The 25,968-nt window shown below is 39.7% G+C and overlaps 4 protein-coding genes across 4 annotated transcripts; 3 read left to right on the top strand and 1 right to left on the bottom strand.

The window, feature by feature from the left end:
• The first annotated feature begins 12,641 nt into the window (after positions 1–12,641).
• Positions 12,642–13,343, top strand: LOC104228436 (uncharacterized). Its single transcript, XM_009780899.1, has one exon. The coding sequence runs from the start codon at positions 12,642–12,644 to the stop codon at positions 13,341–13,343; it is 702 nt and encodes a 233-aa protein (XP_009779201.1).
• Positions 13,344–14,463: 1,120 nt separating this feature from the next.
• Positions 14,464–15,210, top strand: LOC138891295 (uncharacterized). The gene has a single exon (XM_070174640.1). The coding sequence runs from the start codon at positions 14,464–14,466 to the stop codon at positions 15,208–15,210; it is 747 nt and encodes a 248-aa protein (XP_070030741.1).
• A 3,471-nt stretch (positions 15,211–18,681) lies between these two features.
• LOC104228429 (transcription factor MYB17-like) lies at positions 18,682–22,209 on the top strand. The gene is made up of 3 exons (XM_009780894.2): positions 18,682–19,592; positions 20,599–20,728; positions 21,256–22,209. The coding sequence occupies exons 1-3, from the start codon at positions 19,460–19,462 to the stop codon at positions 21,887–21,889; spliced, it is 897 nt and encodes a 298-aa protein (XP_009779196.1). The 5' UTR covers positions 18,682–19,459; the 3' UTR covers positions 21,890–22,209.
• On the bottom strand, positions 22,153–24,672 carry LOC104228430 (remorin-like). Its single transcript, XM_009780895.2, has 5 exons — positions 24,420–24,672; positions 23,714–23,758; positions 23,171–23,258; positions 22,959–23,040; positions 22,153–22,536 (listed from the first exon to the last, which is right to left on the bottom strand). Exons 1-5 carry the CDS (start codon positions 24,466–24,468, stop codon positions 22,339–22,341), a joined length of 462 nt encoding a protein of 153 aa, XP_009779197.1. The 5' UTR covers positions 24,469–24,672; the 3' UTR covers positions 22,153–22,338.
• Between the last annotated feature and the right edge of the window lie 1,296 nt (positions 24,673–25,968).

Here is a 25,968-nt window from a genome sequence, read left to right as displayed (position 1 = left end):
TTTAATTGGATTTTGGATTTGTATTCCACTTGAGTGTTCATGTGCCATGTGTGGTGAGATTTATTGTGAGTTCTCTTGCAGTACTTGTAGTCTAGAACTTGCCCGGAATGTGCTTCAAGGCAAAATTATAGACTAACTTGGTTTGAAAAAAAATGATATTAGGCCTTCCTTGGACCACCATTGTGCCCTAAATTTCCTACCCTTTAATATTTTCCCTAGTCAACCCATTTTGAGCCTTTAACCTTATTCTTTGGCAACCATGTTACAAACTTTAATCCTTTGTTCTGTATTGATCTAGCTTTTGGCACCTTACCTCCTTAAGTACTTTGAAAATGTAAACATAGGTTAAAAGCCTAAGTTTGAGGGTGAAGAATGGAAAATTTGTGATATGGAAGTTGTTTAAAAAGGTGGAAGGTAGAAAAAAAATGTAGAATAAATTGATAAGAAGTTGTGAATAAAGGGAAGACTAGGTGTAGAATGAAAAGTGAAGAAATGATGAAAAATGATTTTGAAGGAAGTGGACTTTAATTGTAAACTTTGTAGTGCTTGGGGAGGTTTAGAGTCACTCTAACATCAATTGTGCCCTACCTTAACCAAAGGCCTAAAATACAACCCTTTAAGTCCTAATTGATTTTGAACCAGGTTGTCTACATTAGTGGAGGAATACATGAAGGGCAAGCCTATGGTACTACTTGTATGCAGTTGAACATCTTTTTGAGAGAGAGTTAATTCTTTCCATTTGATGTCCCATTTTTGTTTTGAATTAAAGATTTATGAGTATGGGATCCTCTCTTAAATGTGAGGGCACATGAGAATTAAGTTGTGAATTTAATCCCATTTTCAATTGGAAGGAATGACCAAAGAAAGTTGATTGTGATAGAGAGGAAAATTTTGAAGCTTTAGTGTCATGACTTGATTGCTACTTTGAATTGCATTAGTGTTTGAGCACTTGAAGTGTAATGAAGTTCATAAGAAGTGCTTGATAATTCATATGCTCTGGAGTAATTGTTCGTACCAATCGAAGTCATATTTTTGTGCTTATAGTAGACCTATTTGGCTTGGCATGATATGGATGCATGGTTGAGTTAACTACTTGGGAGGAGGTTTTGTCGCTTTCATTGCTTGAGGACAGACAATAGTTCAAGTTTGGGGGTGTGATAAGTTGGTATTTTACCAAATTATCTTATCTTTAAACCTATACTTTTGCTATGTTTGAGTGATAAGAAATCGTGTCAGTAAGAACCATTCCGACACAGCCCAAACCGGGGTGTCACAAGTCATGAGCAACTAAGAAATTCGGATACAAGTCTACTGAATATTAAATCCGATACAATAGTTCATTTAATGTCATTTACTTCTATTTTACAGGTTGTATGTGATTTAGAAGTAATGGTGAAGAAACCAAGTGAAAACAAGTAAAAAGGAGCTAAAATATACAACATGGAGCCTGCCAGTAATTTGCTCTTCGTGAACGCGTAGGTACCACGCGAACGCGAAGAAGCAGGAAAGTTACCTTCGCGAACGCGAAGCACACTACGGGAATGCGATGCATGATTGACCAAACTTTCGCGAACGCGAAGGTCCAAACGCGAACGCAAAGGTCCAAACGTGAACGCAAAGGTCCAAACGCGAACGCGATGCATGGTTACCCAAACCTTCGCGAACGCAAAGGTCCAAACGCGAACGCGGAGAATGATTCTAGCAAACCTTCGCGAACGCGAAGGTGTTATCGCGAACGCGATGAAGAAACTGGCGTGAAAACGGGGAAGTTCTGGAATTTCACATTTTTTGACCCCAAACCCTTTAATACCCAATTCAACTCATTTGTACGGGATCTTTGGCATATTTTCAGTTCTTAGGGCTTGATAGAACAAGGTTGGAAGCTAGGGCTTTGCACACACACTTTGGTTTTGAAGATTTGATGCTTGTGGTTAAGATTTTCTTACCCATTTATGTTGCTTTCTTCATTTCCTTGCTTTGTATTGTATATCTAAGTGTGTAGTATTTTATCCAACACTTGAATCTTGTTTATGGAAATATTCTTGTTTAAAGTGTGGATTAAATACCTTGTTGTGCTTATGTATTGAATGAACACTAGTATGAGTAGTGAACCGGGTAATCTAAGGTTTTGGGTGATCCCGTTGTGGATGAACTTGTTGTTATATTAATATAGTTTTGAGTTGGTTGTTAATCTCTATTTGTTCAACTACGTTTTGATTTTGGTTAGTTGAAAGGATCCTCAATTAGCCGTGCCTATTTATTATGTATCTGCTTGAAAGAGAGTGCATATTTAGGTAATTGTTTGAACAACATCACTCCCGGAGTATAGGCGAGAGTCATAATCGAGGGTTTAGAGGTTGGAGTAGAGATAATGATACCTCGAGTGCGATCTAAGTGAACTGTAATGCGAATCTAGCTAGCGTAGCTTGAGAGAGTGCGTCTAGTAAATTATCATAATTACTTGAGAGAGAGTTATGATAGCTGGAGAGTTCATGATCGATAGAGACAACTAAATCATAGCTATAAGAAACATACGACTAAGGAAATCAACAACGGGGGGGGGGGGGGATTAATTAACGTAAACTAGCTCATATTTGTAAAGTCATGAAATACATTAGATCGTTACTCGAGTGTAATCCCGATGCAACCATACTTGTAGCCATTGATCATTTTAATTGCTTTCTAAGTTAGTTTATATTTCCGCATTTAGATATAAATATTTTCCAAACCAAATTCTAAGCGTTTGACATTGCGCGATAAGTGATAATTTTCTTACATTCCTAATCGCCTACATATTGTTCTCTGTAGGATTCGACCCCAACTCATAGTTGGATAAATTATATTTCATGCGACCGTGACCATTTACTTTTTAGTAGTGGATTTGGACGACATCAAAAAGACAGAACAAAATATCGTAGTATAATAAAAGACTGAAATTTAACAAGAAGGAAATAACAGAAACATAACAGTACAGTGTACATAAATAATAACAGGGGATCTCCCGAGATACCGTCTCATTATCCCAAAAGTAAATATGCAGGGGGATCTCCCGAGATACCGTTCCGTAGTCCCAAAGTAAATATGCAGGGGATCTCCCGGGATACAGTCCCGTAGTCCCAAAGTAAATATGGAAGGGGATCTCTGGGGATACCGTCCCCTAGTCTCAAAGTAAATATGCAGGGGGATCTCCCAGAATACCGTTCTGTAGTCCCAAAATAAATACGCAGCTCAAACAATGGAATATATCAGTTACAACAAGAAAATTATATAGTTTAAACTAAGTACAAGGCAAGGAAAAAGCAGGAAAATCCACTAAGCATGTTACATGGAGTTCAGATAAACATTTAAGGCACATAGACATGCTATTCTAGGCTAAACATGATAACTACACATGCTGGTATAACTCAATAAGAAGAAACATGTTATTACTCAGTAAAAATCGAATTTCACAACAAATAGCCCGTGTACGCACTCGTCACCTCACGTACACGGAGCTCACATATCCCAACAGTACCAAATCCTAAGAGGAGTTCCCCCGTACAATGTTAGGCAAACCACTTACCTCGAATCAAGCTCAATCAATCAGTAACAATGTATTTCCCACGAATATCCAACTACGAACGACCCAAATCTATCCAAAAGCAATTACATATCATAAATACATATATAATAGACTAATCTAATTAATGAAATCAAAACTTTAATAAGAAATTCGAAAATCGTCCTAAAAGGTCTCCCCGGGCCCACCTCTTGGAATCATGTAAAAGTCACAAAATATGAACACCCATTCACTCACGAGTTCACTCGTACCAAAATTATCAAATTCTGATATCAAAGTCCCAACTATAAATTAGTGAAATATAACCATAAAAGAGTTAGAAATCATTACCCAAAAGCTTCCCCTGGAAATATCTCAAAATGTCGCCCAAATCCGAGCTCTCAAAATCCCAAAATTGAAAATGGGATAAAACTCTCGAAACTTTTTTTTCTGCCCAGCGATCTTCACTTCTACGGGCTACCAATCGCACCTGCGACGCCGCACCTACGAAATTTCTATCGGAGGTGCAGATTCCACTTAAAGACCAGATTCCGCTTTTGCAGTCAATTCTCAGCATCTGCGATTGTGCAGATGCGGCTCCCTTCTTGCACCTGAGCCCACATGCCAATTCCTCCGGACCGCACCTGCGGCCCTCCTATCGCACGTGAGACTTCAACAATGACACAAGTCCAATTTTTGATCTGTTAAGCATCCGAAATCAACCGAGGCCCCCGGAACCTCAACCAAACCTACCAACAAGTTCTAAAATATCATACTAACTTAATCGAGCCCTCAAATCACATCAAACAATGCTAAAAAAATGAATCGCCCTCCAATCCAAACTTAATGAACTTGAAACTTCAAATTTCTACAACCAATGCCGAAACCTATCAAACCACGTCCGATTGACCTTAAATTTTGCACACAAGTCATAAATGACACCACAAACCTACTCCAACTTCTGAAAACCCAATCCGACCCAATCAAAAAGTCCACCACCGGTCAAAACCTCCAAAAATTCGATTTTTGCAATTTCAACCTTAAATCAGCTACAGACCTCCAAAACACAATCTAGATACGCTCCTAAGTCCAAAATCACCCAACGGAGCTAACGAAACCGACGTAACTCCATTCCGGAGTCGTCTTCATGTAGTTCTGACTACGGTCAAAATCCTAAGACTTAAGTTTCCGTTTAGGGACTAAGTATCCCAAAATACTCTGAAACCAAAAATAAAACTTCCAGGCAAGTCACATAAGCAGAAAAAGATACGGGGGAAGCAGTAGATAGGGGATCGGGGATATTACTCTCAAAATGACCGACCGAGTCGTTACATCCTCCCCCTCTTAAAATAATCGTTCGTCCTCGAACGAGCATAGAGACATACCTGAAGTGGTGAAAAGATGAGGATAACTGTTGCACATATCCTGCTCGCTCTCCCAAGTCGCCTCCTCAACCGGCTGACCCCTTCACTGAAGCAATGTTCTTTGACCTCAACTTTCGAACCTGCCTGTCTAAAATAGACACTGGCTCCTCAACATAAGATAGATCCTTCCCTAACTGGACCGAGCTGAAATCCAACACGTGAGACGAATCACCGTGATGCTTCTGGAGCATAGAAACATGGAATATCGGATGAACTCTTACTAGACTGGGAGGTAAGGAAAGCTCATAAGCAACCTCCCCAACTCGCTGCAACACCTCAAATGGACCAATGAAACTTGGACTCAGATTGCCCTTCTTCCCGAACCTCATAATGCCCTTCATAGGCAAAACCCGGAGCAAGACCCGCTCTCTAACCATGAATGCAACATCGCGAACCTTCCAATCCGCATAACTCTTCTGTCTGGACTGGGATGTGCGAAGTCTATCCTGTATCACCTTAACCTTATCCAAAATATCCTGAACCAAGTCTGTACCCAATAATCTAGCCTCGCTCGGCTCGAACCAACCCACTAGAGATCGCCACTAAATGATCTGACTTAGTCAGCCTGTCCACAATCACCCAAATTGCATTAAACTTCTGTTGAGTCCAACAACGAAATCCATAGTGATCCGCTCCCATTTCCACTCCAGAATCTCTAACTTCTGAAGCAATCCACCCGGCCGCTGATGCTCATATTTCACATGCTGGCAATTTAGGCACCGAGCTACATATTCCACTATGTCCTTCTTCATTATCCTCCACCAATAATGATGCCTTAAGTCCTGATACATCTTCGTGGCACCCGGATAAATGGAGTACCGCGAACTGTGAGCCTCCTAGAGAATCAACTCATACAATCCATCTACATTGGGCACACATAGCCTGCCCTACATCCTCAATGCACCATCATCTCTAATAGTGACCTCATTAGCATTACTGTGCTGAACCATGTCCTTAAGGACGAGCAGATGGGGGTCATCATACTGATGCTCCCTGATACGTCATAAAGAGAAGACTGGGAGACCACACAAGCCAAAACTCGATCCGGCTCAGAAATATTCAATCTAACAAACTAGTTGGCCAAGGCCTAAACATCCAATGCCAATGGCCTCTCTGCTACTAGTAAATATGCTAAGCTCCCCAAACTCTCCGCCCTGCAAATCAAGGCATTGCCCACCACATTGGCCTTTCCGGGATGATATAGAATAATGATATCATAATCCTTAAGCAGATCTAACCACCTCCACTAACGCAAGTTAAGATCCTTCTTCTTTAACAGATGCTGCAAACTGCGGTAATCAATGTAGATCTCACAAGGGACACCGTACAAATAATGCCTCAAAATCTTCAAGGCATGAACAATAGCTGGTAACTCAAGGCTATGGATAGAATAGTTCTTTTCATGTACCTTCAATTGTCTGTACGCCTAGGCAATCCTGCATCAACTCCACGCCGAGACCAATCCGAGATGCATCATAATAAATAGTATAAGACCCCAAACCTATAGGCAATACCAATACCGGGTTGTAGTCAAAGTTGTCTTGAGCTTTTGAAAGCTCTCTGCGCACTCCTCTATCCACCTGAATGGAGAGCCCTTATAGGTCAGCCTGGTCATAGGTGCTGCAATAAATGAGAATCCCTTAACAAATTGACGGTATTACCCGTCAAACCAAAGAAACTCTGGATCTCCAAAGTTAAGGACGGTCTGGGCCAACTCTACACTGCTTCCTCCTTGATCCCTTCACTCGATACCGCGTGACCCAAAAATGCCACGGTATCTAACCAGAACTCACATTTTGAGAACTTTGCATATAATTTATTTTCTCTCAAGGTCTGAAGCACAACCCTCAGGTGCTGCTCATGATCCTCCCAACTTCGGGAGTACACCAAAATATTGTCAATAAACACAATGACGAAAGAGTCAAGATAGGGCCAAAATATACTATGCATCAAATGCATAAATGTTGCTAGGGCGTTGGTCAGCCCAAATGACATCACAAGGAACTTGTAATGACCATACTGAGTCCTGAAAGCAGTCTTAAGGATATCTGGCTCCCGAATCTTCAACTGATGATAACCTGAACGTAAGTCAATCTTGGAAAACAGTTTGGCACCCTGTAACTGATCAAATAAGTTATCAATATGAGGCAAGGGATACTTGTTCTTCATTGTAACTTTGTTCAACTAGCAATAATCAATGCACATATGCATGGAACCATCCCTTTTCTTCACAAACAAGATAAGAGAACCTCAAGGGGACGCACTGGGCCTAATGAAGCCCTTATCAAGTAATTCCTGTAACTATTCCTTTAACTCCTACAACTTAGGAGGAGCCATATGATATGGAGGAATAGAGATAGGCTAAGTTCTCGGAAACAAATTAATACCAAAGTCGATATCTCCATCGGGCGGCATGCCCGAAAGATCAACTGGAAACACATTAGGGAAATCCCTCATTACTGGAACTGACTCAACTGTAGGGGCATCAATACTGACATCTCTCACATAAGCTAGATACGCGTCACACCCCTTCTCAACCATTCATTGAGCTTTAAGAATGAAATAACTCTGCTAGGAGTGTAATCTAAGATACCCCTCCACTCTAATCGTGGTAAACCTAGCATAGCCAATATCACGGTCTTGGCGTGACAATCAAGAATAGTATAATAGGGTGACAACTAGTCCATGACTAAGATAATATCAAAATCTACCATACTGAGCAATAATAAATCAGCTCTGGTCTCAAAACCACTAATAACAACCAAACACGATTGATACACACAGTCAACAATAATAGAATCTCCCACAGATATAGACACATATACAGGAGAACTCATAGAATCACAAGATACTCACAAATATGGAGCAAAATAAGATGACACATAGGAATAAGTGGAGCTTGGGTCGAATAGAACCGATGCATCTCTGTGAAAGACCGAAATAATACCTGTAATGATAGAGCCAGAAGCAACTGCCTCTGTACGAGCAGAAAGGGCATAGTATCTGGTCTGGCCTCCCCTTCTAGGGTAACCTCTACCTCCCCGATCTCCACCTCAAGCTGGATGAGCAGGTGGAGTAGTGACGGGTGCTGTAACCATAGTCTAAGGACCCGGTAGAGCATGCGGTACCTGAGAAGTCTGTGGAGGTACAATCCTCCTATGTCTGGGGAAATCCCTCACCATATATATGGAGAGTTTTGCCATACTCAAAAAACGCTATGGGATGACATGGCTGTTGTGACTGGCTCGGGCTAGGTTTGCTGGACTGATCGCTGGAAACACTTCGTGCATGAGGCACACTAGATACTGGCGATGCATAATAAGGCTCCTGGGGCCTAAAAGTAGCCGGAATACCACTGGCGGCTGGAAGAGCTGAACGAATGGGGTGACTCACATAGCCCCTACCATGTCGAACTGTAGTTGGGGCACGAGTACCAATATAAGAACTAGTCTCTTAAGACCTCTTGGCCTCTCTCTCCTCCCTCTCCCGAGTAAGCATGCCCTCCACTATCCTAGAAATACTCACACCTAGTAGTACGAAATAACCATCTCTAACTCCCAGGCCATGCTAGTCTTGATGCTGGGATAGAGCTCCTCGATAAACCGATGGACCCTCTCTCAAACTGTAAAAACCAATGTCGGTGCATGTCTGGCCAAATCACTATAATGAACTATATACTCTGACACAGTCATAGCACCCTGGCACAACTGCTCAAACTCGGCGCTCCATGCATCTCTGAGGCTTTGGGGAAGATACTCCCTAAAAACATATCTGAGAACTGAGTCCATGAAAGTGAAGCTGCCTTAGATGGACTGTCCAACTCAGAAGCACGCCACTACTGAAAGGCTGCTCCTCTAAGCTGAAATGCAGTGAAAGAAACCCTACTCGACTCCGTTATGCCCATAGTATGGAGGATGCGGTGGCACTCCTCCAGAAAGCCCTGAGCATCCTCTGTCGTCAAACCACTGAAGATAGGAGGGTAGTACTTCTTGTACCTCTCAAACCTATGCTCCTCCTCCTCAGAAACTACTTCTCTACCCTTGGGCTGAACTAAGGCTATTGGTGGCATCGGTATAACCTCTGGAATCTGATAGACTTAAACCCGCTACTCTAGGTACAGGCGGCATGAGTCTGTACTCCTCTCCTGGCCTGAGATGTGGCAGTAGCAAGTGGAATCAATGCAGCCTGAGCAAAGGTGCTGAACATGCTCGGAAACTGGGCTAGAGTCTCCTAGAGGGCTGGTGCAACAACAGGTACCTCATGTGTCGGTCCTCCAATTGGAGCTACTGGGGGCTCCTCTGTGGCAACTCGTGCGGGTGCTCTGACTCCACCAGGTAGACGTCTTCGGCCTATATCCCAACCCCGGCCTCTGACAGCTCTAGTAAGGGGAGCGAGTGCCTGGTCATCTGATCCGGATGTACGTATCATCACCATCTGTGAGAGAATAGAAGATAACAACAACAACAACCTAGTGAAATCCCACTAGTGGGGTCTGGTGAGGGTAGTGTGTATGCAGACCTTACCCTTACCCCGAAGGAATAGAGAGGCTGTTTCTGAAAGACCCTCGGCTCAAGAGGACAAAAAGGCCGAGAATAGAAGACAGAAGTTTAAAATTTTGAGGTCAACAAATTTCGCACGACAAGGAATCAAAAGAAGTGAAATTTTCCTAATAGTTCCATAGCCTCCCGAAGAGATATATGAACGTCTCCGCAAGACTCTACTAAACATGCTTGTAACTCATGACCTATGAACCTAGAGCTCTGATACCAACTTGTCATGACCCAAATCCTCCTTATGTTAGATGTCATGACGACACCTAGTCTCTGCGACTAAGTAAGCCTAACATTGCGGAATAATGAAATGAAAACATAGTTCGACAACTAGCTATAACAAATATTCTAATAAACGATAGAGATGTCGCTCGACATATACAATAACTAACTCTTAATATACACAAAAACTATCCAAAGACTCGGAATACCATAAGTCACAAGCTTCTAGGATTTATCTAACTATTCTGTACATTAGTATTTAGATGAAGTAATGAAGAACAACGCAAAAGAGATAAAGGGGGACTCCGAGGTCTGCAGACACGAGAAGATATACCTTGAAGTCTCCGAAGCAGCAGCAACAGTGCAACTAAAAACGAGACTGCTAGGAGGTACTTGGATCTGCACATGAAAACATGTGCAGAAGACTAGCATGAGTACACCACAACGGTACCCAATAAGTGCCAAGCCTAACCTCGGTCGAGTAATGATTAGGTCAGGTCAGTTCCCTACTGGTATATATATATATATATATATATATATATATATATATATATATATATATATATATATATATATATATATATAATAAGGCAGAACAAAATATTGCAGTATAATAAAAGATTGAAATTTAACAAAAAGGAAATCACAGAAACATAACAGTACAATGTACAGAAATAACAACAGGGGATCTCCCGAGATACCGTCTCGTAGTCCCAAAAGTAAATGTGCAGGAGGATCTACCAAGATACCGTCCCGTAGCCCTAAAGTAACTATGCAGGGGGATCTCCCGAAATAACCGTTCCGTAGTCCCCAAATAAATACGCAGCTCAAATAATGAAATATAATAGTTACAACGAGAAAATCCTACAGTTTATACTAAGTACAAGTCAAGGAAAAAGTAGGACAATCCACTAAGCATGCTTCACAACGTTCAGATAAGCATTAACGCACGCAGACATGCTATTCTAGGCTAAACAGGATAACTACACATGTTGATATAACTCTATAAGAAGAAACAAGTTATTACTCGGTAAAAATCGAATTTCACAACAAATAGCCCGTGTACGCACTCGTCACCTCATGTACACGACACTCACATACCAAAACAGTACCAAATCCTAAGGGAAGTTTCCCCACATAAGGTTAGGCGAGCCACTTACCTCAAATCAAGCTCAATCAATCAGTAACAATGCCTTTCCCACGAATGTCAAACTCTGAATGGCCCAAATCTAGCCAAAAGCAATTACATATCATAAATACAACTATAATAGACTAATCTAATTAATACAATCAAGACTTCAATAAGAAATTCGAAAATTGCCCTAAAAGGTCTCCCCGGGCCAATGTCTCGGAATCGGATAAAAGTCACAAAATATGAACACTCTTTCACTCACGAGTTCACTCGTATAAAAATTATCCAAATATGATATCAAAGTCCCAATCAAATATAAAAAAAATTTGTTAAAGAACTTTCAACCTTTTCACCCAAATTTCTCACTCAAATTCCTTAATTAATGAAGAAACCAACTATAGATTAGTGAAATATATCCATAAGGGAGTTAGGAATCATTACCTAAAATCTTCCTCTGAAAATCTCTCAAAATATCTCCCAAATCCGAGCTCTCAAAGTCCCAAAATTAAAAATGGGATAAAACCCTCAAAACTCTTCTTTTCTGCCCAGCGATCTTTGCTTCTGCGGGCTACCTGTCGCACCTGTGACGCCGCACCTGCGGAATTTCCATCGCAGTTGCGAATTCTACTTAAATCTAGAATCCACTTCTGCGGTCAATTCTCTGCATATGCGGTTGCGCATATGCGGCTCCCTTCTCGCACCTGCGCCCACAGTCCAATTCCTCCAGACCGCACCTGCGGCCCTCCTCTCACACGTGCTACCCGCACCTGCGGTCTCTCGACCGCAGGTGCGAAAACACCAGAAGCCTGAAGACTTCAACAATGACACAAGTCCAATTTTTGATCCGTTAAGCATCTGAAATCAACCCGAGAACACCGGGACCTGAACCAGATATGCCAACAAGTCCTAAAATACCATACGAACTTAGTCGAACCCTCAAATCATATCAAACAACGCTAAAAACACGAATTACCTTCCAATCCAAACTTAATGAACTTGAAACTTCAAATTTCTACAACCGATGCTGAAACCTACCAAACCACGTCCGATTGACCTCAAAATTTTCACACAAGTCATAAATGACACTAAGAACCTACTCCAGCTTCCGGAAATCCAATCTTACCCCGATATCAAAAAGTCCACTACCAGTCAAAATCTCCAAAAATTCGACTTTTGCCATTTCAAGCCTAAATCAGCTACAGACCTCCAAAACACAATTCAGATACGTCCCTAAGTCCAAAATCACCCAACGAAGCTAACATGACCAAAAAACTCCATTCTAGAGTCGTCTTTACACACTTCTGACTATGGTCAAAATTCTAAGACTTAAGCTTCCGTTTAGGGACTAAGTGTCCCAAAATACTCTGAAACCAAAAACAAAACCCCCTGACAAGTCACATAAGCAAAAAAAGATAGGGGGAAGCAGTAGATAGGCGATCAGGGCTATTACTCTCAAAACAATTGATCGGGTCGTTACACTAATACTGTTATTATACATATATATAAAATCGAAAAAGAAGAAAAAAAATTAAATCATGTTCCCATGCTATAATATCTCTCTCGCACACATGCATACACATGTATATATGTGTATGTGTGTGATAGTATTGTAGCTTGTGTACAGGAGACTAGATGGGTAGGAGATAAAACGCGGGATGTGGGCAGTTTCAAACTATGGTATTCTGGAGGGTGAGGGCAGGAACGAGGTAGGTATCTTGGTTGATAAGGACCTTCGTTAACTAGTGGTGGAGGTCAGGAGGGTAAATAACAGGCTGATGACTATTAAACTAGTTGTTGGAGGTTTTACTTTGAACATAATCAGTGCGTACACACCCCAGAAAGGCTTGGATGAGGAAGTCAAGAGGTATTTCTGGGAGGATTTGGATAAGATGGTGCATGGTATCTCGCATACCAAGAAGCTTTTCATAGAAGGATATTTCAACTGCCACATTGGAGCGACGTCTAGGGGCTATGATAATGTGCATGGTGGTTTTGGTTTTGGAGATAGAAAAGGAGGAGGAACGTCTCTGCTGGACTTTGTTAGAACATTTAATTTGGTGATAGAAAACTCGAGTTTCCCGACGAAGAGGGAGCACTTGGTCACATTCTGGAGTTTATGGGTCAAGACTCTGATTGATTATTTACTCTGCAAGAAGTCCGATAGAAGTCTTTGTACGGATTGCAAGGTCACCCCGAGTGAAACCCTCTCGACCCTTCATAGGCTCCTAGTCATGGACCTTGAGATCACGAGAAAGAGGAGGAAAAGGGCGATATATAACCAGCATAAGATCAAGTGCAGAGCCTTGACGGAAGCTAAAGCGCAGGAGTTGGGGGACAAGCTGTTGACTATGGGGGCTTGGAGGAGTAGTAAGGATGCAAGCTCTATGTGGACCACGACTGCGCAATGCATTAGGGAAGCTACGAGTGAGGTATTAGGGGTCTCAAAGGGTTACTCTGGCGGTCACAAGGGAGATTAGTGGTGGAATGGAGAGGTGCAAAGAAAAGTGAAAACCAAGAAAGCAGTGTATCTGAAGCTAGTGGAAAGTTTAGACGAGGAGGAGATGAGGGTGAATAGGGAGCATTATAAGTTGGCTAAGATGAGGCAAATATAGTAGTTACGATGGCCAAGGCTGCAACTTTTAGTCGTTTGTATGAGGAACTCGAGGCCGAGGTGGGGATAAGAGGTTGTTCAGGTTAGCCAAGCTGCGAGAGAGGAAGGCGCGTGACTTGGACCAAGTGAAGTGCATTAAGGACGAAGAAGGTAGAGTTTTGTTGGATGAGGGGCTTATCCGTCAGAGATGGCAAACCTACTTCCATAGTTTCTTGAACGAGGAGGGGGACCTAAGCATTGTACTAGGTGATTTGGAACTCTCGGGGAGACCTTGTGACTTTGGGTATTGTAGGCGGATTAGAGTTGATGAAGTTAAGGGGGATATGCGTAAGATGAGCAGGGGCAAAGTGACCTGGCCAGATGAAATTCCGGTGGAGTTTTGGAAGAGTGCAAGCAAGGTAGGCTTGGAATGACTCACTAGGTTATTTAATGTTATTTTTAGAACGAAGAAGATGCCCGAAGAATGGAGGTGGAGCACGATAGTTACTGTATACAAGAACAAGGGTGATATCCAAAATTGCAATAACTATCGGGGTATCAAGCTGCTTAGCCATACTATGAAAGTCTGGGAGAGAGTGGTAGAGCTAAGGGTGAGGATGAGTGTGTCTATTTTCGAGAACTATTTTGGGTTTATGCCAAAGCGTTTGACTACAGAATCCATCCACCTTGTTAGGAGATTGATTGAGCAGTATAGGGAGAGAAAGAAGGACTTGCATATGGTGTTCATCGACTTAGAAAAGGCATACAATAAAGTTTCGAGGGAAGTTTTGTGGAGATATTTGGAGGCTAGAGGTGTACCTATTGCCTAGTTAGGTTGATTAAGGACATGTATGATGGAGTAAAGACCCTTGTGAGGACACTAGGTGGGGACTCAGACCATTTTTCGATTATGATGGCATTGCATCAGGGGTCGGCACTCAGCCCTTTTTTGTTTACTCTGGCAATGGACGTACTAACGCGCCACATCTAAGGAGGTGCCGTGGTGCATGATATTTGTAGATGATATTGTATTTATTGACGAGACGCGAGACGGTGTGAACGCGCTATTAAAGGTATGGAGGCAGGCCCTGGAATCTAAAGGTTTCAAGTTGATCAGGACCAAGACAGAATACTTGGAGTGTAAGTACAGAAGCGAGAATCAAGGAGGGGAAGGGGATGTGAGACTGGACTCGCAGGTCATCCCTAGGAGAGAAAGTTTTAAGTACCTTGGGTCTATTATTCAGGGGGATGGGGAGATTGATAAATATGTCACACATCGTATCGGGGCGGGATGGATGAAATGGAAACTCGATTCTGCTGTTTTGTGTGACAAGAAGGTGCCACCAAAACTTAAGGATAAGTTCTACAGAGAGGTGATCAAACCAACAATGTTGTTTGGGGCTGAGTGTTGGTCAGTCAAGGTCGCTCATGTCCAAAAGATGAAGGTAGCAGAGATGAGGATGTTGAGATGGATGTGCGGGCACACCAGGTTAGATATGATCAGAAATGAGGTTATTCGCGACAAGGTGGATGTGGCCCCTATTGAGGACAAGATGCGGGAAGCGCGGCTTAGGCGGTTTGGTCATGTGAGGAGGAAGAGCACAGACGCCCCGGTGAGGAGGTGTGAGAGGTTGACATTGGAGGGCCTACAGAGAGGTAGAGGTAGGCCAAAGAAGAGGTGCAGAGAGGTGATTAGACAAGACATGGCGCAACTTCAGATGACCGAGGACATAACCTTTGATAGGAAGGTATGAAGGTCGAGGATTAAGGTATTAGAGCAGGTAGTCTAGAGTGTTCTTAACAGTAATATTAGCATGCAGTCTCGCTTTCTGTTGGTGGTAGATTTTTATGACTAACCGTTGTTTTCTCTCATTGTTGATCATCTTACTATCTTGTTGTTTTTATTCTGCCTTTGTATGACTTTTCGGTACTGTCATTCTTGTCTATATTGTCATTAATGTGGTACTTATGCTTTCCTGAGCTGAGGGTCTATTAGAACAACCTCTGTCCTCACAAGGTAGGGATAAAGTCTGCATACACACTATCATCCCCAGACCCTACGGTGTGAGATAATACTAGTATGTTGTTGTTGTTTTCTTTTTCGATTTTTTATACCATTAATTTGAATTTCAATGTTTAGTTTTAGGTTTTGTTTCAGTTAGCCGTTAAGAATATTTGGAAATTTTCTCTTAAACAAATAACTATACAGATAGCTATTATGAGGCGACCAACATAAAATAATTGAAATTCAAAATAAAATTCTTACCGGCACCTCGCATTAATATACGTGATCTACTTCTTCACTTTACATACTATGTAAATAAGCAAAAAAAAATTTTTTTTACAAAAAATATGTATAAGTTACTAAATCCCCTTCACATAAGAGAGTTAATTCTAGTGAAGTGGTGAAGGAAATTAAAAAATTGCTACTTTCGGATCTTCTTGTATAAATTTCTAACTTCGCCGGCTTGTTTGGATGGTTGTTACCTATTGTATTGTATTGTACTGTTAGTTTAAATATAATGTTTGTTTTGATTGTTACTTAAATTTTATTATATCGTATCATTAAATTCATAGTTTCGTAACGACGAAAAGAGTCACCTTATGGAACGACGAATTTGGTGTGTGGTGACGTCGTTTCCTTGATATTTTCTCTCATCTTCCTCTTCCTTATTATTAAATAATTATATTTCATCCTTGACCATACTTTTTATATAATAATTCTACTCCATATCTTTTTTTTTTTGTGGGTAATATTGCAAGTTCATTCATCAATGTTGTGCATGATATCTTGAAATGACGGTAAACAATATAGTCTATCCAAACGTTGTATTCATCAAACAATACAATACAATGCAGTACAATGCAATACGATAACTCTAACTAATTTGGATTTGAGGTGTGTTATTATTGTTTTTTCATTTTCTGTATATTTGACTATATATGATAATATAATCATGTCACTTTGATAGACTTTACCAGGACACTTGCAATAATTTTTGGGTTGTTAAGTGTAGACTTATACCTATAGGGGCTTTCATGTACAGCAAACATGGGGTTTGACCACATTCATTTCACTGACATCGAATAGACCTTCTCATTTTTCAAATACAAGAGTCAGATGGTACTAGACTACTAGCCTAGCCCCAGAAAACGAAGGCCATGTTAACCTATCACAAGAAAAAAGACGTTTCCATGTCATTGCCTAACAAGTGTTCCCTTTACACTCTTCCCTCCCTTTTGGGTCGTTTCGTTGGAATACGATTTATACAGTTATAAGTTATATTGGGATAAATTATGCTGAGATTAGTTATGTTGGAATTGTTGTTTATTCATTATTTGGTATGTTGTATTAAGAATGACAATTGCATAATTTCTAAGAAGAAGGTATAAGTTATACCAGTGCTAATTACCCCACCTTCTATAAGGTATAAGTTATTTCAGTGATAAAATTAACACCGGGATAACTTATACATCATACCAAACAACCCCTTTGATTATTCTTTGTCACCTCCATTAATGCTCTTTCTCTATGACCCTTTGTTCTACACTGTGTATTTTACATTCTTTTTCCTATGTCAGTGGTGTTTGAATCAGCTTGCGCACGTCTCGACTATCCAAATATCGAGCAACTTTGCCCACCAAAGCTTGGTAATGTGTGTTTTACATATATGGTGTATGTTGGTTTTGTCATCTTGTATTTATGAATGCTCTGAAATTTCATGATCCTCCCATTAACTGCTCTTCTCTTTCATATTTAATGCATCTCCTGTAGTTCTCTTTTTTTCAATCCTGTAAGTAAAGGGGTCCCAAGAATTTATGTTAGTAAATGTAGAGTCATTGCACTGCTATTTTTCTGTGATAAAAATTGATTTAAGTTCAGTGTTTTATTGTATTTTTCCAAAAATTTCCCAATATATGTAATGCAAGTCAAGAAAAGTAATCTTCTGCTTATAAGTTTGTCCATAGCAAGGGTAATAGATAACCATGATCATTATAATGAGATTAAAAGGGGTCGCCCGGTGCATTAAGCTCCCGCTATATGCGGGATTCGGGGAAGGGCCGGGGCCACAAGGGTCTATTGTACGCAGCCTTACCCTGCATTTTTACAAGAGGTTGTTTCTATGGCTTGATTAAACTGTACATTAGGTGTCAAATGTACTGCTACATCCTCAAATTTAAATTAGATGCGATTTTGATAAAACGATTTATCAATTACTCCCTTTGTTTCATTTCATAAAGCACTGTTTAACTGACATAAAGTTTAAGACAGAAAGGATAACTTTTGATATCTGTAATCTTACTGGGGTGAGGTAATCACGCAAGACATGACACATCTTCAGTTTACCGAGGATATGACCCTCTATAGAAGGGTGTGGATGTCGAGGATTAAGGTAGTGGATTAGTTAGTAGTCGAGCGTTTTTCTTTTCCATATTTGTATCTCTTTCCCTCAAATATAGCACTAGTGTTTTTCTGGTATTTCCCATTCTTAGATGTTATTATTATTTGTTGTTTATTTTACTTCGATTATCTTATTTTACTGGCTGTTGTTATCGTTTCTTTTTCTATAGCTTCTTCACTTCTATATTTCTTTGGCGTCTGTTGTGACCATGCTTTCTTTGAGTTGAGGGTCTATCAAAAACAGTCTCTTTATCTTCACAAGGTAGGGATAAAGTCTGCGTACACACTACCCTTCCCAGACCCCACTTGAGGAATTATTATTGTTGTATATTTCTGTGTTTCTAAGTACATGTCATTGAGAATAAAATGAGAATTTATAGCTAGACAGTTTTCAAATATTAAAAAATGTCATTTTCTTTTGGAGCAGACTAAATAAAAGATTCATAAAACTGAACAGAGGTAACTTTTTATACCGCTAGAAAGGTCAAAGAAGCTAAAGGCTTTCAGCTAACTTGGTGCTTACAAATAACCAATCTGTATAGAAAAGGGTAGCAAATGACAACATTGACATAGGAAGATTTGTTTCTTTTAATCTATGTTGCACGGACTCTCCAAAATACTGTCGCATTCATGTCGGATCATCCAAAAATATATTACTTTTGGAGGATCCGACACACACCCGACTACATGTTCGGAGAGTCTGTACAACATAGCTTTTAACCGGCTAGGTTTAATGAAGAGCCTATTCATGTGTAGTTAGATTCTATACCTTGACTCAAAGCAATTACAGTAGATAGATACACATGTAGTACTTAAGTTGCCTATGCATTTATTTCTGATAAATTAGTGTCAATATAGACTTTCACAGACAAGATACTAGTACTTGTTGACCAATTGCTGCTTTTATTTCTCTGTTCTCAATCTAAAGACAGAGTTAAGTCTATGCTGATTTCAATTGGATTTAATGCTCACTATACATTTTTGTGTTCCTCTATTTTTCATTTTTTCTCTATATATATTTGTCTGTGCACTGTGCATTTAACCAAAAGCTTTTGCTATCCAATACTATCTCAGATCAGATTCTCAAACCTCAAGAATTGAAGATTAGGCATGCATTCAATGCAACTTTCTTGTTCTATTGCATCAATCATTCAATTTTTCTTGTAGCATGTGACCTATGTATACATTTATTTACACTAACAATAGTAGTGGTATCTCTTTAGACATCATATCATGGCATTAAATGCATGGCCAGCTTAAGACCTGTTGATGCTTTTACCCTATTGATATATGACCTACAATTTGTACTGTTACTCCATTTGACATTCATTTTCTTTTTTTCCCCTCACTCATAAAAAGACTGAAGGGAGTCACTAATGCTTGCATTAGAGTAGACTGTCTACATCACATCCCCTTCGGATGCGGCCCTTCCTCGGGACCTACGTGAATGCGAGATGCTTTATGCACCGTGCTGCCATTTTACTCATAAAAAGACTCTTGCTTCATAGCTTAAAGACCTGTTTTTCAAGGTAAACATTGAGAAACAAATACAAAGGACTTGCGTGTGTGTGTGTGTGTGTGAGAGAGAGAGAGAGAGAGAGATGGGAAGAACACCATGTTGTGATAAGAAAGGATTAAAGAAAGGACCATGGACACCTGAGGAAGATGAAAAGCTTGTTGAGTATATCAAGAAGCATGGTCATGGTAGCTGGCGTTGTCTTCCAAATCTTGCAGGTTTCTTCACAACTCTTCTCTTTTGTGTGTAAATACTTAGTTCTGTTGTGTAGAAAAACAATAATCCTTTGTATATAACTACTGGTCAACTGATCTTGAAGTCTTACTTTCCAAGTTACTAATGAATTGCTTTGTTTTGGACTCCTTTAAGATTGTAAGGGAAACATGCCTAGAAGCTAGATCATGCAATATGTCAATTAGAATTCTTTGAACCTAAATGTTAGCTTGTGGTTGGCAGCATTATTGAATGGCCTATCTTGTTTGTGTCTGTGTTTATGTGGTAAGAAGAAGGGAAGTGAGGAAATACTTCCTATTTCCAACTTTGGATGAAGTGAACTAAAAGAGGAAAGTGAAGCAGCCATTTGTTTCTCTACTCTATTAATGAGCATTGGAGTTTTCTTTTCATGTTAATGGTTATGAGGAGAGGGTGAATTTCCTCTGCTTTTATTATCCAAGTTCAAATATTTAGACTTTGCTAGTATCATGTTCACTCATTGGAAAAATAGGTTATTTATTTCTCAAACACATTATTGTAACTATTTTGAAGAAAAATCAGCTTTGTATACAAGAATTCACCTTGCACTTTTTGGGGGTGAATTTGGTACATGGTGTGTACATATTCAGATATCAAAAGGGCATTGCTTAAATTATATATGTAACCTGTCTAAAATGCTAAATTGCTGGATCTTGGTCACTAACTATGTTGCTCGGACTCACCAAAAATGTGGCCGGATACGTGTCGGATCCTCCAAAAGTAGTGCATTTCTGAAGGATCTGACACGGGTGCGGCTATATTTTGGAGAGTCCGCGCAACATAGGTCAGTAATACATAGTATTGTATTGTATCTTGCAAATACTGATTCATTTGACTTCATTCTTGTTCTATGGTTTAAATTTTTTTGGGGATGTAAGATTTTTTTTACAAAACACATCGAGGAGGGAAATGAAGGAAGGAAAAGCATTACTAATGTCTGAGATTAATTGTTGTAATTGTTTTTTCTTTTAGGTCTTCTTCGTTGTGGGAAGAGTTGTCGTCTTAGATGGACAAATTATCTCAGGCCAGACATCAAAAGAGGTCCCTTTAGCCCTGAAGAAGAAAAGCTTGTCATACAGTTACATGGCATTCTTGGCAACAGGTGATAGTATGAAACTTTCATCTTGATACATCTATATGAGTGACATTTCCATTGGTCTTCAATTTTACTCTTTTGTCTGCTTAAAAATGTTTTTTTTTGGTATTCTCTGAGAAATTGATAGAAGGGGAGCCTTGGCGTAACTGGTAAAGTTACTATCATGTGACCAGGCGGTCATGTGTTCGAACCGTGGGAAACAACCTCTTGTAGAAATACAGAGTAAGGTTGCGTCCAATAGACCCTTGTAGTCCGACCTTTTCACGGACCCCGCGCATAGCGAGAGCTTAGTGCACTGGACTGCCTTTTTTTTTTCTCACAAAAATTGATAAGCTACTAGAATCTATTTGGAGTTTCCTGTTAGTAATTTCTCAGAGTTTCTGCAACAAATAGAACATCAATTTGATCCATGTATGCCAAGTAATCAAAATTGAACTTTTGTCCAGTATTAGGGAACCTAGTCCAGTGTAGTTTCACAGAATCTGTAGCTGGAATTTTTACTTGTATAACTATGAAACTAAATTTCTATCCAGATGGGCTGCAATCGCATCACAACTTCCTGGAAGGACGGACAATGAGATAAAGAACTTATGGAATACTCACCTGAAGAAACGCCTATTTTCTATGGGCATTGATCCTCTGACTCATGAACCCTCTAATGGGCTGTTGAGAAGACTGCCTACATCAACTTCAGCACGTCACATGGCACAATGGGAAAGTGCAAGGCTCGAAGCTGAAGCGCGTCTCTCCAGGGAATCGCAACTCTTGGTTCCATCGTCAGCAGGAAGGTCTGAGACTGACTACTTTTTACGCATATGGAATTCAGAGATAGGAGAAGCATTTAGGAAATTCAAGACAGAAGACAAGTGTCAAAGTCCAGCCTCTCAAGTATCTTCATCTGCAAAATATGGATCTGCTTCAGGCATCACAACTGAGATGGACCTTACTCTTGCTGAAGATATCGAGTGGAAGGACAGTCAACCATATACTGAAGATATCTTGCAAGGATCTGACACCTCTAGCTCCAGTGAGTTGGAGGATTCATCTGAATCAGCATTGCAACTTCTTTTGGATTTCCCGAGTAGCAATGACATGAGCTTTCTTGGCTTTTTGAGTGACAGTTCCTTGAACTGCTCCTTAGCAGACCATAGAGTTGGCTTTCTCTAAATATGGTAGTCGTGGAAGCCTAAATTGTCGAAAATTTTCTGTTTAGTAGGCCAGATGCAGAAAAGGTTTGTATTTCGACTCATTATGTATTAATGTTATAGTAATAGAGCCATCTTATGTGTTATTGTAAGCCAGAATGTTGGGCAAATTTAGGCCTAGTGGCATGGCATGTTTCTTTTTTGCAACTATTGCCACGTTTGAAGCATATTTTCTGTAAGTTAGTACATCTTTTGAGTAGCTAAAACAAGGGAGAAAATGCTGGCTTTTGTGAAAACTTCTCAAGTGGAATTATTATTATTGACATTGAATTCTTTAGAGCACAAGAGTGTTTTTCCTATGCAGACTAGTAAGATCCTTTACAGACTAGAAGCTTACAACAAAACTTGACGCGTAAAAGAATACACACTAAAAAGCAGCAAGCATGAAAATATACAAGGGAAAAGCTTTAATCATCCAACACATCCAAGTAACTTCTTAGGAGTTTGTCCTGTGGCGCGATATTTGGCAGCCATCTCCTCCGTTTTAAGAATTTGTTCCCCTCGTTTAGCTTCAACCATCGCTTTCTTCTCCTCTGCCTCTTTGTGAATTAAAGCTGCTCTATTTTTCATCTTTTCTGCATATTCTGCTTTCTTTTGCTCTAATCTTTCCTGCAAATTCCACAAGCTTATCAACATTGCTGAAAAGCCTATATGGTTAAAAGACATTTGACTCAATGGTATCCTAAACTAAACCACATGGATTTTTCCAATCCATGCAACAACAACAACAACAACAAACTCAGTGAATTCACACAAGTGGGATTTGGGGAAGGTAGTGTGTACGCAGACCTTGCCTTTACCCTAGGAGGGCAGAGAGGCTGTTCCACGCCATGCATTTCCAGTAAAATGATTTCATGGAAAATGACTTCTGTCATTTCAAACATACTTTAAAAGTGTTTAAGAGCTTGTATTTTGAAAGGCTCTTCAGAACAATTTGAGATTGAGAAATGTTTTGCCAATACTTTCCTCTTTACAGGATGTAATGTCAAAAATTGTTGAGAATGCGAATACTAGACTTTGTGCATGTTTACCTCAAGTTTTTTCAGTTTAGCTTCAAGATGTGCTTTCTTGCTGTTTTCCCATGCTGCAACTTTAGATAGCTTCTTTTGGGCCCTATTCAATCACACAGGCAATGTTAAGATGACTTAGAGGAGCCAATTGTATGATAACTAACAATTGACAACATATATATATATATATATATATATATATATATATATATATAGGAAGTAAGGAATTCTACTTGTTATCCACTCTGCTTTTTTCACTCTCTTCCCATGCCTTGATAAAAGCAGACTTCTTGTCATTATTAAGCTGCGCAAGAGCAGTATCTAAGGAAAAAAAACAAGAAACAGGATACTTGTTAGCTTCTGAAATGTGAATAAAATCATTCAGTTGGTGAATTTGGTAACTAAACACTAGAGCATCAAACTAAACTTCCAAAAACCAGATAGGGCAGCCCGGTGCATAAGCTCCCGCCATGCGCGGGATACAGTGAAGGGCCGGATTACAAAGGTCTATTGTACACAGTCTTACCCTGCATTTCTGTAAGAGGTTGTTTCCACGGCTCGAACTCGTGACCTCCTGGTCACATGGCAGCAACTTTACTAGTTACTGTCAGGGCTTCCCTTCAACTTCCAAAAACCAGATATTCCAAAGAAATTTAAGACTTTTCGCACCATTAGTTTTGACTCCTTAGGACATTATCGCAGAAGTAGAAGCACATCCTACTATTGTTACAATGTTGTAAAAAGTGGTTAAGGTCTAGTCCGCGATATATACATACCTCTGTCGAGGGATCCTTTTGAGTTTTTCGTTGATGGATTTGTCTCTGTCAAGATAAAGAAATGACAACATGTTTAGATTTCTCAACATTTTGGTAATTATATGATCAATTGAACATGGTCTACACAAAATATGGTCATAGATTTGACATTCTTGCATTTTGTTATACAGTCACCTTTCTATAACATCATCATTATATAACAAAACTTCACTATAAAAGCCAAGTTTTTCCGAAACCTATTTTTATGTTATGTTATAATATATGTTCTCTATAATAGTTTTTCGCTGTAACATCCAAAAATATTCGGAACAAACGAGGCTGTTATAGAGAGGTTTGACTGTATTTATTCCTATTTCAACCTTTTGGTCACTCATTCCTTAATTTGGAATTCATAACTAGAAAAAATGGCAGCCGGGTGCACTAAACTCCCACTATGTGCGGGGTCCGGGGAAGGGCCCCACAAGGGTATATTGTACGCAACCTTGCATTTTTACCGAGGCTGTTTTTACGGCTCGAACCCGTAACCTTCTAGTCATATGGCAGCAACTTTACCGTTGCGCCATTGGAATTCATAACTAGAACACAAGAAAATCACGCGTTTTCCTTTGTACTAATAATGCATGCAGGAAAAAGAGAGTCAAAAGAAATCAAGAAAACGAAAACACATGCAGATATACATAAAGAGAGAGAGAATTGATTGGTTTACTTTGAGGTGGTGGCATGGCGGTGACAGCTTTAGAATTGTTGGCGGCCATGGCTATTGCTGTTGTGTGGCTTCCATTTTGGTCAATTATATATATAGACAAAAAAGGTGATTTCCACAAAAGAATTGGGAAATCAAATTCACTATAGCAATACTCAAAAATGAAGGAAAAGGAGAAAAATAATTAAAGTGCTTTATTCTTTCTATTGTATTGTATGTAAAAAGGAAGAAGGTGAAGAAGGAGCTTTTCTTCTCCAAAGCCTAAAGATGGTTTGTTTTCTTTATATGAAATGATAGTATATTATTAGACACAGTGTAGAGAACGTGTGTTTTATGATCAAATGACTATTAAGAAGTAATCAACTTTTAGTTCCTCCGTTCTGCTAGAATGGCTGGGCGTAAAATGCGAGAGTCCAATAAGTTTTTAGTTTTGTTGTCAATTCATATTCTTTTATATTTTTAAACAAAAATTGGATTTAAGTTGGTATATACTATGGTCTCAGTTAACCTGTGATTAATGGTTAGTTATTATTTTGCCAAATTACCTATAAATATTTTATTATAAAGATTTACCTGTAGTTACTACGTAATAGGCGGCTTGATTGTGTAAGTATTTTTACATCATCAATGCCTAAAATTTAAACTCATAAATATTGTACATAGTTATGATACAAAAATAAAAGAAAAAAGAGAAATTTCCACCCAACTCTCTAGTTAGGTAGTGATTTGATTTTTTATCACGTGAGGCTCAAGTGTTTGATCTATCATGTCTTGTCATAACGTTCCCGTGAAAATAGAATGAGCTAGCTAGTTTATAAAAATTGTACGGGGTGTCCTATTTGGTCGTGCCCATTTAACCTATACCTATTTTTTTTAAAATTTTAATTTGTACCCACTTTTTAAACAACTTCAGCCATCTTTCTCCTCCCCCTTCTCCTCCTCAAAGTTATATCCGCCCTCAAAGTTAGATATTATTGTTGTGGATACAGGATTGTATCAGGTAGAGTTTGTTTTGCTTTTTCTGTTTAAATTGGCCCTCTAAGCATGTTGACAAGATGGTGTCAGTTCCATTTACGTCAAAGGTGAGCTTTTCGTTGTGTCCCCCTTGTCTTCCCTCCTCTTTCTTCTGGCGGTGGTGGGTATTGCGGAAGCCAAATGTATATAGTGTGAATAAGTCACAACTACTATACCAAAAATTATGACAGCCACCAAATAATAAATAAGACAATAAAACAACAATAAAGGAAACACCAGAATTTACGAGGTTCGGCTAATTTTGCCTACTCCTCGGACACAACCAATATTTTATTCCACTCCAAAATACAAGTGAAATAATACTAAAGAGAGAAGATACAAATGCCTTAAACAGATGAGAAGGCAAATGAGAGGTGTGTTTCAATCCTAAACATTAGGCCTTCTTTTATAGGGGAAAAATCCCCCCCAAACTTAACTCCCAACCAATGTGGGACTTTGGCATTTTGCCAAACTTCAACAAATCTCCACCTTGGCAAAATTCCACATTTTCAATTCTCTCTCAATAACAAATTTTGGT

The sequence above is a fragment of the Nicotiana sylvestris genome, chromosome 5 (genome assembly GCF_000393655.2).
Source record: "Nicotiana sylvestris chromosome 5, ASM39365v2, whole genome shotgun sequence".
In the NCBI taxonomy this organism is placed as follows: domain Eukaryota; kingdom Viridiplantae; phylum Streptophyta; class Magnoliopsida; order Solanales; family Solanaceae; genus Nicotiana; species Nicotiana sylvestris.
This window is presented reverse-complemented; position numbering and strand designations above follow the sequence as displayed.